Source organism: Acanthopagrus latus, chromosome 6 (assembly GCF_904848185.1).
Source record: "Acanthopagrus latus isolate v.2019 chromosome 6, fAcaLat1.1, whole genome shotgun sequence".
NCBI lineage: Eukaryota > Metazoa > Chordata > Actinopteri > Spariformes > Sparidae > Acanthopagrus > Acanthopagrus latus.
This window is the reverse complement of record NC_051044.1, coordinates 20,812,443-20,825,265: the sequence shown is the minus strand read 5'-3', so window position 1 is coordinate 20,825,265 and position 12,823 is coordinate 20,812,443. Positions and strand designations below refer to the sequence as shown.

The 12,823-nt window shown below is 42.0% G+C and overlaps 1 protein-coding gene across 2 annotated transcripts; it reads right to left on the bottom strand.

Moving 5' to 3' along the window:
- Positions 1 to 442: 442 nt before the first annotated feature.
- LOC119021947 (adenosine receptor A1-like) lies at positions 443 to 12,341 on the bottom strand. Of its 2 annotated transcripts, XR_005075808.1 has the most exons (4): positions 9,642 to 12,341; positions 5,053 to 5,347; positions 4,152 to 4,903; positions 443 to 1,448 (listed from the first exon to the last, which is right to left on the bottom strand). XR_005075808.1 is itself a non-coding variant. In XM_037102554.1 (3 exons), the coding sequence occupies exons 1-3, from the start codon at positions 9,980 to 9,982 to the stop codon at positions 4,520 to 4,522; spliced, it is 1,020 nt and encodes a 339-aa protein (XP_036958449.1). In that variant the 5' UTR covers positions 9,983 to 12,341; the 3' UTR covers positions 3,677 to 4,519. The 2 variants fall into 2 exon arrangements, 1 of the variants encoding a protein (XP_036958449.1); XM_037102554.1 differs by lacking the exon at positions 443 to 1,448 and having other exon boundaries at positions 3,677 to 4,903.
- Between the last annotated feature and the right edge of the window lie 482 nt (positions 12,342 to 12,823).

Genomic DNA, 12,823 nt, shown 5'->3' with positions numbered 1-12,823 from the left:
CATTTACAAGGGCCTCTATTCATTTAGGAAAAAAAGCACACCTCCATTATATTAGTGTGGCAAAAAATACATACACACTGCACTGATCCCAAGATGAAGATTAAAGGGTCTCAAAGAACCCTTTCATACAATGTAGGTCTAATTCAATAGCATACAGACATATTAATTATCCCATCAAAGCTCGCTAACATGAGTCGTCATAACCTTGCAAGCACTGAAGCACTCTGGTGTTCATTTTTCCCAGAATGCAGACACCCTGCTTGTGTCACAATACAGTGTCAGAATGACCAGAAAAACCTTTTTTACGACTGGGAATGTTCACGTGAATGCCCCTTCAAGTCAGAACAACAAAAGAAAGACAGAGAAATTATGGCACACAAGTTATAGTTACATGACGCTGAAACATGCCAGATGAAAGTAAACAGTGGTTTCATGGTAAGAACATGTTTAATGGAAAAGTTTATTTTCCAACGGCACAGCAATCGACACAGTCCGCATCCACACATTCAACCAGGATTAAGAGTCTGTGTTTTGACCCCATCTATTCACATATATGTATTCACATATTCCTTCATAATTACAGTATACAATATCGGCACATAATGCTTAGATCATCCAGCACTTAAAACTGATATACAGTGTCTACACATACACGATCTAAACTGCAGAATTTCCTTTTGATATTGTTAATGTACATCTGAGAATATTGCACACATAATGTTTCATTTGTCACACTGGTTCAGTTAAAGTAAACAGATGAAAACATAAAGCCACTATATGTAGAATTTAAAATGTATGTGCCCCCTAGTGGTAGTGACATAAAAGACATTGTGTTAGACAATGAGCACATCTTCACCCTCAACCAGAGAGCACAGAATGAAGTATAACATAATATACTGTACATATAATATCACATTCTACATATAGTGGCTGTAAAAGCATTTCACATAAGCACACAGTGAGAAAAAAAATCACATGAAATCCTTATTACAAAAGCAGCATTGGAAATACAGTAAGTACAACTGCCCGTTGTAGACATATGTATGTGTCTGCCTATATATTGTGTAGGTTGTAACACTCAGTGCCACAGCAGGTTAAGGGGTCACATTAACAGGTCTCTTTATTAGATGGGAAAGTGTCAGGGTGGCCTTGATGTTGACCTCCACTCTTGGTGAGTTCCTCAGCTGCACTCTCTCCCTCTGGTTCCCTTGTAAACAGAATATTCCTTTTGCCCGGTCCCACCTCACCCTCGAATTCCTGCATTCCCCATAACCTGCTCGTTCATTCACACATGAGCCTGCTGTCTGACAGAAGATCGATGCGTGTCCACAAAAAAATGGCCCACCGCTGATAGTTTCAGCTTCAGCTTCAGCCTTGATGCAGAGAATCGTGTCGAGAGAGAAAGAGATGCTATTTTCTGTCGGAGTGGATTTTGATGCTTCCACCTGCTAAAGCACATACAGAGTAAGGAAATTATTGAAATTAAGGTGCATGATATGCTGCTACAGTTGTTGGTTACTTTCCTCTCTACATCTAAATACGTCATAAAGAAAATCTAATGAGATGCTTTGAAGACGGATCTCACAATCTGCTCGCTCAACGGCTGTCAGAGGACATGTCAGAGATGTACAACTGTTTGATCAGTAAGCTGAGTTCTATGCAGTAGCTTCCATTAACATTTATACATACATTAGAAACATACAATACATATTGTAAGTATTAGCAGTCCCAGCTCAACACATATCCTTAAAGTTGAATCACACTCATTTTAAAGGGCAACACTGGTCAAATTAAAGCTGCTACAAGGAACTTTCATGTTTCGTTTTTTTCTGGCGGCCCCTGCACACCACTGCATCCTGATGTAAAAATCCTGATCTAGCCAGTGTGTGCATTTGTTCTGAAAGCAAGTGGGACAACTGAAGCAATGTATTTTTGTTTTGCAACCCGGACAAGTTGGAATCAGATCTGGTGGCAGGCATCAAGAATAACTAAGGTAACTATATAGAAGACAGTCAAGCTTCTCGCCGCTGGTTTTGTTTGTTTAGGGGGGTCAATTAAAGGCATCAGTATAAAATTTAGACTGTATACCCGTTAAAAATTATTTGTCGAACGTTTAATATAATCCTAGAGCAAAAATGACGGAGAATTAGTGACAATACTACATTGCCATAAGGACTTCGTCATAATCAGGAGGAAGAAAAAGAAAGCGTCACTGGAAACACCTGCAATATGTGGTGAAACGTGTACAGCAGAGGTACATTATAGTGTTAAAATGATTATCACCAAAAAATGAAAGCTGCTGTAAGCATTGTCATCATGTAAACTAACTTCAACTCCATTTTGCAGATAGCAACCCCCTGACTCCTCCTCTCCAAGTCAACACACTTGCATGCCTTTATTTGGATCACCTCGGTTTGCATCTTTATTCTCCTCAAGCATGTTCCCTTGCGGAGGCGGCTGTAGCTCAATGGGTAGAGCAGGTCGACTAGTGCTGGTTCAAATCCCGGCTCCAGGTTGGGCTGAACTGCATGTCGAAGTGTCCTTGAGCGAGATACTGAACCCCACATTGCTCATCAGTGAGGGCCCTGCGATGAGCTGGCAACTTGTCCAGGGAGTACCCTGCCATTGCCCAGAGATGAGGCTGGGATTGGCTCCAGCAGCAACACCCCGCGACCCCACGGAATGGGATAAGCGGTTACGGTCGATGACATGACATTTTCCCTTGCTTGGCACGTTTGGTAGAATAAGTCACCTGGAGCAGTGGAATTGGTAGCTTATGTTGTTTAGCCATTGCCTGTAAACAGGAGGCTCCTATTGTGGGCAGTGTGATCAGGGATACAAAAAAAAAAATCTGACTGAATGAGTGAATCATAATGACCACTGGAGTATACGGCTATTTAACACTAAAAATAAAGCAATGCTTACAGCAGCTTGAAGCTAACTGCATGGAGGCGCTCCAATGTTCTTTAGATTCACCGTTCACCATTCAAAAAGAATGATGCAGCAACAGTTATATATGATATATATATATATATATATATATATATATATATATATATATATATATATATATATATATATATATATATATATATATATAATATTAGATACTTGCTTTGTGCACTGGTGCACAGTCATGTTGGAAGAGGAAGGGGCCCGCTCCAAACTGTTCCCACAAGGTTGGGAGCATGGAATTGTCCAAAATGTTTTGGTATCCTGAAGCATTCAATGTTCCTTTCACTGGAACTAAGGGGCCAAGCCCAGCTCCTGAAAAACAACCCCATACCATAATTCCTCCTCCACCAAATTTCACAGTTGGCACAATGCAATCTGAAATGTACCGTTCTCCTGGCAACCTCCAAACCCAGACTCGTCCATCAGATTGCCAGATGGAAAAGCGTGATTCATCACTCCAGAGAACGCGTCTCCACTGCTCTAGAGGCCAGTGACGGCGTGCTTTACACCATTGCATCCGACGCCTTGCATTGCACTTGGTGATGTGTGGCTTGGCTGCAGCTGCTCGGCCATGGAAACCCATTCCATGAAGCTCTCTGCGTACTGTACTTGGGCTAATCTGAAGGTCACATGAAGTTTGTAGCTCTCTAGCAATAATATATATATATATATATATATATATATATATATATATATATATATATATATATATATATATATATATATATACGACAACTGTTAGCTAGGATTAGTCATTCTATCAGTCAAATGGTCTCAGAGATGTCAAAAAACCTTCACACCCACTGGGATGCACCGCACATCTGTAAAGGCCATGGGTCTGATGACAGTGATGGCATTCCAAACAAGTCGATATTACATTTCTTCAGTTAGGCAGCCAGCATACACATAAATTGTGTGTCATGGTCCATCCCAAAGCACCAAGCTGGTTGTGCAAACTTCCTGTTGCCCACCACTTGTTTACCAGATTCACAGACTCAGCTAAAGCCTTAGTTCCTCTTCGTGACACTTTCTGTCATTAAGGCCACAGGACTAAACATGTAAATGTAAAACACAATACAATGCTTAACTATATGAGAACATTCACATGAAAAAGGCCATGAGTTATAGTTCACCACCATAAAAGCACCACAGTAGGCCCTACTATCGTACCGCATGGGCTACAGATATACACTTACTGATTCAAGTTCAACAGGTTGAACTGATGAGAAGCCCCTTTTCCCATTAGACATCATCATCGTTTTGTAAGCCAGTGGAGAGATAAACAATCAGTCTTATTTAAATCAAAGTCTGATTCAGGATATTTAGCCTGTCTCCGTGCACATTTGTCATCCTGCCTTCTTACAGTGTGTTGGATGGAGGAAATCAGTCAGTTAACAATGGAGTTCCCTCATCTCTGTCATCCCTGTGGCATCCTTCGATGCCACTAAAGACCATTTTGACTGGCAGTCCCTTGATCATGAAAAGAAAAGCCAGTCTTTTCCATTCTGTGAACCAGTGGAGTGAAACTCAACAGTTACACAGCAATCCTGTAAGTCGACACAGGTCACACGTCATCGTCGTCATCGTCGTTCTGCCTCAGCCTCCTCTCATGACTCTGTCCTCTCTGGCTCCCTCTTTGAGGAAGCCGACCAACAGGATCCTGACAGAGCACATACAGTTTCCAGATTTTCCGGAACGCAGTGCGGAATTTGTTGATGCGGAAAGCATAAACGATGGGGTTGACTGCCGAGTTGCCATGGGTGAGGATAATGGCGATGTAAATGAGGAACTCTGGCTTATTGCAGGTAGGGCAAAATAGGGTGATGCAGTTGAGGATGTGAAGAGGGAGCCAGCTGACTGCGAAGAGGAAGAGAACGAGGGCGAGCGACTTGGCTAGCTTCAGCTCCTTGCCAAAGTAACGGCTGGGGTCTGTGTGGCTAGCTGTCACCTACAGAGGTGGAAAAAACGAAGAAGAATATCATCAGCATATAAATTTAGCTTTAGTCTGATTGGTTCATATTAGGCCTGTTTAAATGGCAAAGGATTGTCATTAGACTGCTGCAAATCAAACAAGATTGGTCCTACACAAGTACCCACCTTCTTGTTGAGCTGCTTGTGGATCATGTAGAAAATTTCGACGTAGATGGCCAGCATGAGGAGCAGAGGGGGCAGCACCCAGCCAAAGAAGTTGAAGTAGACCATGTAGTCCATGCTGATGACCGTCTCAAACTGACACGTCACCAAGAGGTCATCGGTGACCAGGGAGCCATTGTCACGGAGACTCTGCAGGTTGTTCCAACCCAACATGGGCGTGAGGCCCACTACAATGGACACCAGCCAACACAATAGCACGGCTGTGCCAGCTCGCCGAGGGGTCACCACCCGCTTGTAGCTATAGCAACAAGGGAGAAGATAGACACATTTTGACTCTCCATTATACTGTTTTTGCAAAGTGAATGATACATTTCGATCTGCATGTGCCTTTATTACTAATTCATATGCTTTATTGCATGTCATCAAAAGTTTAAGAAAACTAACACCTTAAAGGTGCAATATAAAAAACAGGCCACCTGTCGAGTTCATTCTCAAAACACATGGGACAGCATATCACCAGGGTAACCACTACTTGTTGCTAACTAGCTGCCATTAGCTAGTAAGCTGAATTAGCTATTCATCTAGTGGTTTTGAACTGGGACCTCGAAGTACCATGAAAATGTTGTTGTTTACACTGTTAGCACAGGGTCTTTGTCCTGGGACAGGCCGGGGCTAACTGGTTAGCATGCTAACTTAAGTAGAATTTGTGCAATACCATACATAGACATCCTATCTTCCAAACTGTTATTTCTTCGCAGTCTGATGATAATCATTGTTTATTTTTTGAATGTTTATAACTAAAATCTTGCATATTGCACGTTAGATTAAAGAGGAAAAAACAGAAACATCTCGTTTTTATTTCAGTCCACTGAAACATCTAAACGATTGCAAAAGTGATTGTAGTGTCGTTCTTTTTGTTGAAAAGTATCCACTGTCGCCACAATTGACAATCACAGGATAATCGTAAATGCTGAAACATAGTGAATCAGTTGCAGGTTGTTGCTGTTTTGTTTTTGTTTTGTTTTGTTTTTTCACAGTTTGGTAAGGTTTAGGCACCATAACTACTTGGTCAGGTTTGGGAAAGATCATGAGTTCAGATTTGAGATTTGAGTTCAAACAGAGCCTTTCAGCTTGCATAGCAGCAATGAATGCTAGCCCCACAGTACCGTAGTTATAGCCAATCACAGAACAGAGAAGATTAGTTTAAACAGTCTTGGGGATAAAAAAAAAACAATGCTAATTCCGCAGTAGCAGAAGTGGTGGACAGTCCTGAAGTCAACACAATGGCTTAATAAACCTTGTTGTGAAGCAGTATCTAACAGAAGTCTGCAAACATTGGCTAAATCTTTTGGGCTGGTTGAGCAGTGCTGAAATGTTACATTTGTCAAGGGAAGACTGAATTATCTCCATTTTCAGAAGTTACACACTTTTGCTTTAAGGCTGTTATTTTTGTGACGTTGACGTTTTGGACATAATTATATTATATATTCATCCCGTTAATTTGTCATGAAATTCCAGTTTCGTTTTTGATCTCTGTGATGAATTAAAACCACTAACATAATTTCTTTTTGTTTGTCTTTCTCTGGAAATGTCTCCTGCTCTTTTCTAAGAAACTTATCAGATTCTTGGAAGACACGAGCTATGACATGTATCTGCTTTTCAAGAGAGAAAGAGGCAGTGCGAGTTGTTGCCTAACACAACAATCTGCAGTTCTTTGAAATCTTCAAATGATGTGACCAGGCCTGTCCCCGTGCGCACAGTCATCAGGACAGGTCCATGAATTAGTCATTCTCATGATATGGCAAGGTTATTGCAGTGGAAAAAACTGTTGATTATTCTTAATCCACCAGATAACCGAGTTAGCACTCAATCAGTGATGAAATGGTTGAGTAAATCACTCTCACACTTTCACACTCTGGCATGCGTGAAGTAAATTTTTCCTCTTATCCCGTCTGGACGCTGGCTAACCTTGCTAACGCTGTACAGGCACATAAACACACAGTGAAATATGTGCCAGACTGACATATTTGCCCTTTTCCTCTTTGTTCTATCCTTTCACTCCCTGTCCTGTGAAGCACACACACACACACACACACACACACACACACACACACACACACACACACACACTCAGAAGTTAGCCACAGTGAAGAAGACACAACACAAGATGAATGAATAAGTGCTCGAAGAATGTTTGAACAGGCTTGGTCTGGAGTAGGTCTTATGTGATGACAGTTTTTTATCTCACCTCTCTGTTAAGCTGTTTGTAAAGCTAAGCTGCGTGTCTGCATAAAGATCAGTTGTCCGTCTGCCAAAAAAATACTTTCAGGGTTCGACTGTCCTCCATCTTTCCAGTGGAATTTAAATCCTTGTTTCCCCACCTTGCAAATCCACTCCTTCAGGCTCTGCACACTTGCAAAGTTTTATTTTTTATTTTCTTATCATCATTCTCTAATCTCACACACAACATCCTCATCATAGCAGTGTGCTTCCCGTACATCCACTATAAAAAGCAATCAGCGCTTGTTAAACTGTGTCCCTCTGGAGCCCCAGAGGTGGTTTAAGTGGTAGTTTAAACAGGAAAAGGATGAAGTCTATTTTCTCTCAAATTTTGGCTTTTTTTGTTGTTTTCTGGGGAAGCATCTGATCCCGCTTTCTGCTGCTGATGCAAATTCTAAAGAGGATTACTGATTTAAACTCCTAAGACCTTTATTATCATTACACCAAATTATAAATACAGATATTACCTTGCATTGTGACTAAGTTCCCCACTGTGTGATGAAAAAGGGCTGAGCAGTCCTGCAGCAAACTGATGAACAGCAATGAAGCCTATAATTTTTGAGATAATTCGACACAATGTGTTTTGATTGCTCCCGTGTGTAGCGTCACTGCAAACGGAATATACATCTTCTGAGGAGTTTGTGTACATGTTTCTGTGTGTGTGCTGGTTGCCAGCTTGAGAAATTATGCAATCCATCAAGCAGCCACCATGAGCCCATTGACCAGTCATGCATTCTGTGCCAGACTCATCAGGCTTATTGTTAAATGAGCCAACTTAAAGTGGAAACTCGAGTTTGTCAGTTTTCCTTAAAATTGCGGGCGACGCAAGGACAGAGGAGAAAATGCCCTTGTTACCATGCAACAGAAATGCCGGTTTATCGTCAGGTTAACTGCGAGGAAACCGGACGAGAAAAGAGAAAAGAAAGAAGAAGAGCAGAACATGTGTGACTGCCACATGTGCCTTGTGTTGGTGTGCAGATGGAGAACAGATGTGAAATTCAACAGCTTTAAAGGTGCCAAATGGACCTTGACCCTTGGACCTGGAGTACTCCAAATTAAATCCTATAAATAGATTAAAGTATTTTTTTGTTTACACCAAGCTAATTATCTATCTATCTATCTATCTATCTATCTATCTATCTATCTATCTATCTATCTATCTATCTATCTATCTATCTATCTACCTATCTATCTATCTATATTCTCATCCACACACTCATCCACTATAAACAATCCTGATAGAATGTAACTAGATACAGTAACTCAAGTACTGTATTTAATTTCAGTTTAAAGGTAACTTTACTTTTGTATTACATCGTCTGCTTCATAGTTCCAATCCACGACATTGCAGAGGTAAATATTGTCCTTTGCACTCTGCTATATTCATAACTGTAGTGACTAGTTACTTTGCAGATTGCTGCATCAGATCCAGCAGTGCATTTATAAACGTATAAACATCATCAGCAATCAGAGAAACAAATCACTGTAATTGAGAAAAATGCCAAATATCGGATCTTGTATGATATAACTGTACAGACAACAACATGTTTACCTGTAGTGCACAGAATATACAAATGTGTAATGATGAATTTATTGTTGCTTGTATGCCTGATACTTAAGTCCACTTATTGTCTGATGATTACTGTTGATACCTTTCTGCCTTTGATATCAGACACTTTTACTCAAGTGTCATTCTTATAGGTGACTTTCACTTTTACTCAAGTGACATTTTAATACAGTATCTTTACTGCATATGTATAAGTCTCGGGTTCTTTCTACAACACTATTAATTATTTAAAATACAATACGATCTATATATATTCGGTTCAACTGTAAGGTCAAAGTCCTTTTAAAGTCAAGTATCAGTGTTTGGGAGGATAGTTTTAAAGAAGAGGGCAGCTCATATCTGATTTATCTTTTACCTTCCAGCCCTTGCTGGTCACGATATGTTCAGGTTTTTGTGCTCATATTTTGTATTAATTTATGTGTTGCACTGATTTGAATGAATAAAAGATGATCTGACAAGTTTAAATCGAATGTGAATTCATATTGAAAGCTGTTGATAAACTGGCGCAGCGTTAAAAAACGAACTGGCTCGCTGTGAGATGTCAGAGCTGATGCGCGCAGCCCTTCACTGTAAACTAATTAAAATGATGAGACATCACCTGGACGCTACATATCATCCGCTTCTGCTCGGATCTGAAACGGACATCCCCGCATGACCGTCCCCGGTGCGTGCCCTTGGACCAGGCAGCGGTTCAGACACATGACGCAAGGCATGGACAGCTAGAAGAATTCACCTTTCCGCCTACCTCATGGGTATCTTGACTCTCAGATAGCGGTCGATGGCGATGGCCAGCAGCGCCAGGATTGAACTTTGAGTGAGGACGAGCACGGTGCAGGCGACCAGCAAGCAGCTGTAAAAGTGCGTCTGGAGTCCGATGCTGATGGTTATGGCGAGGGGAATGACGAGCGCCCCGACCGCAATGTCAGCCAAGGCCAGGGAGACGATGAAACAAAACGTGGTGTCTCTCAGGGAGCGGTTAATACGCACAGCCCAGACCACCATCACGTTCCCGATGACCGACGACACGGCGATCACCACCTCCATCCCGATGTAGAGGGCTTTAGAGGCAGGCAGACCCGAAGTCATGTTCAAGGATGCTGGAGGAGTGCGCGCTCAGCGGAGAAAACGGCTCCACAACACGTCGAGGGAGTTCCCTGTTGGAGTTTGTTGGCACCGACTGAGACAGCCAGGCTTGGGGTTCGCATGTTTTATGTCCCCACAGAGGTAGAGGTAGTGTCCCATGCGCTGTATTATTTTAGGATCTCCTCCAGGACATCGAGCTGCGCGCAAGACGCTGGTCTCCATACGGTCCCGAGGCGGCGGTTCCGAGAATGAAGTGGCCCCTGCAGTTTGGCGCTGGCAGAGGGACAGGACCGACCGGAGAACTGAATGAGTCACCAGCAGGTTCCCAAAGCCCGTCAGGCATGTGTCAAAGGTCGGCTAAATAAACAGAGTTAATCCCAAATAGTGTCGTTTCCTGCTCGGTCTGACTCATTTTTTTGATAATTGCGCCATCAGCCAATCCAGAAGGATCTCTCCAATTTATTCAGACGCGATTTAATTGGCTCGAGATACGCAAATGTTTATGTTCCTCTGGGTAATTGTTTCTCACGAAATAATCCAAATTTAGACATGTTGACATTCACTAAAGGAGTTCAGATTGTTACAAAAAAAAAAACAACAATAAAAATTTTTTTTAAAAAAAACCTGATCTTCTTTCTGCAAAGTCATATGTGTGACTGAAAGCTGGCCCTCTGTGGGAGTGGACACACTGATGTCTGAGGAGGAGAACATCATTCATTCTCATGACAGGTGCATATTGTGTCAGAAATGCAACTCACACTGATGTTTACACATGATTTCATCATTTAGACTCCCTTTTTAACCCAGTCATGCCAGTCATGCCAGTATGAATATTGGTTATGTACTTTCTGCAAACTGCAGATGTGATGCAACATTAAGTTTCCTCTGGTTTGAACATCTGCTTTAATGTTGTGCACAATCTGGTCAGGTTTATGCGCCAAAACCACTTGGTTGGGGTTAGGAAAAGATCATGCCTGGGCTTGAGATACCTGTTTTGGTCGCCACAAACATGGCTAGAAATCTCCAGACTTCTTGTCAAAAATACAATTTACATCTAGGACAGTTAGCAGACACTTTTGCCCAAAGCGACTTACAGTAATTCATAGATACACTCGTATACTGATGGCGCTGGCTGCCGTGCAAGGTGCCGACCACCAGGAGCAGTTTGAGGCTCAGTGTCTTGCTGACACTTCGACACGCAGACCAGGGGAATCGAACCACTGACCTTCGGACCTTCAGACCTAACAAGACGCTGGCTCTGCCCCAAATATATTTTTTCTTTTGTTGCCACAAACAATTTTTTCAATATTTAAATTAGCTAGCGTTTTCCCACTTAAAAATGTTGAAACACAGCCTTGAACTGGGGTCACTGGCTTTGGCGCCTTTTTGCCTGGATGTGAAAGTCAGGTCATAAACACATGATGAGAATGTGATTACAGGCAGCTTATAGAAAAGTCAATATCCCACGTCGTCTATGACACGTACAGATGTCAACGAATCAGTGATTTGCAGAAAATGTTGTCTTGGCACCTGGGCTGAAAGCTTAGGATGAAGAGAGTTTGAAAAGCACAAGACTTTGAAGCTCTGACACTAAGAAAGAAGCTGGGCCAAGACAAACGGCCAGATGATTTGTGTCGGAGGGAGACAACACAACAATGCTGGACAACGTTGTCCCGGTATCAGTGGCAAACAGCAGGACTCAGCTGCACGACAGACGCATTCAAACAAACCTATCTAGATGCAAATGAGACGAATAAACAAGTCGCGTAAAAGCATGTGATGCATACACGTTCTGTTCACACAGGCATGTGTACTGAATTGCAAGCAGGGCTGCAGTTTTTGAACAGACACAGTTTGGGCAAAGTTTTCATCTTCTCCAGTCAGGAAAGAGATCAACACCGTGACAACCTGTTCAGTGGCGGAAAACGATCAGCGCGAGGCCTCTTTCTCTCACCTTGACTACAGTGAAGGTCTTTCCCCTGAGGATGATTTATCTCGGCCTCTGTCCTCAATCCTTCATGTGTCTGCAACTCCGCCCTGACTTTCATCATCATTTCCATCACTCTGCAGATGAGAACTCGATTCACTCTGCCACGTCTACTCAGAAATTCTTGCCTGGTTTTTAGCCATGGCTTGCTGAGAAATAAATGCTACGATTTATCTGCAGAGAATTCATAAATAACGAGGAGGTGCCTGAAATATTTTGGCCTTATGCTGTAAGAGTGTGCAATTTGTCAAAAGCCCTCCCACGTTTTTAGAATCAAAAGCACAAGACGCTGGCTCAATCAGTGGTTAGATTATCTGCGAATTGTCCGCTACCTTTATTTATCGCATTGTTTTTTAAACTACATTTTCAATGTCAGTTTCAGGAGAAAAAAAAGATGTTTCACATTTCGATTGAATGTTCATATGTATGAGGACAATAATAAAGCTATTTTAACGTTTGCACTTTCTCTTGATTTTTTTAAGGTTGACTCCTTTCACTTTGACTCACTATTTGATTTCAGCTGAAGCACAGTACTGTGTAACAATAGCAAGGCTGACAGACTGACTGAAAACAAATGATCAAAATCGATACAGCAAACCCAGTGATCAGTTTTTCTCCACTTATTCTTCTTCCTTTGAGAGTCCGGGGGTGCTGCCACACTACGCTGAATACGTGATGATTTGGCAACGATGGCAGTTCTGTAACTCTGGTATTGTGTGTCATGACCAAAGTTGAGTAACCTTGAATTTGTTCACGGGATGCACTCGTCAGACAAATCCACACTTGAAAGCGCTCAGATGATGACAGCTAATAATCCTGTTTGTGTTTGCTGTGCTCTGACTGAGTGCTTCTGCATG

Excerpts from the sequence above, each read along its gene's own strand:
- LOC119021947 (XM_037102554.1), bottom strand. The coding sequence starts at position 9,982 with ATGACTTCGGGTCTGCCTGCCTCTAAAGCCCTCTACATCGGGATGGAG. Across the intron at positions 5,348-9,641 it reads AGAGTCAAGATACCCATGAG|CTACAAGCGGGTGGTGACCC; the intron begins GTAGGCGGAAAG and ends TTGTTGCTATAG. Across the intron at positions 4,904-5,052 it reads ACAAGCAGCTCAACAAGAAG|GTGACAGCTAGCCACACAGA; the intron begins GTGGGTACTTGT and ends CCACCTCTGTAG.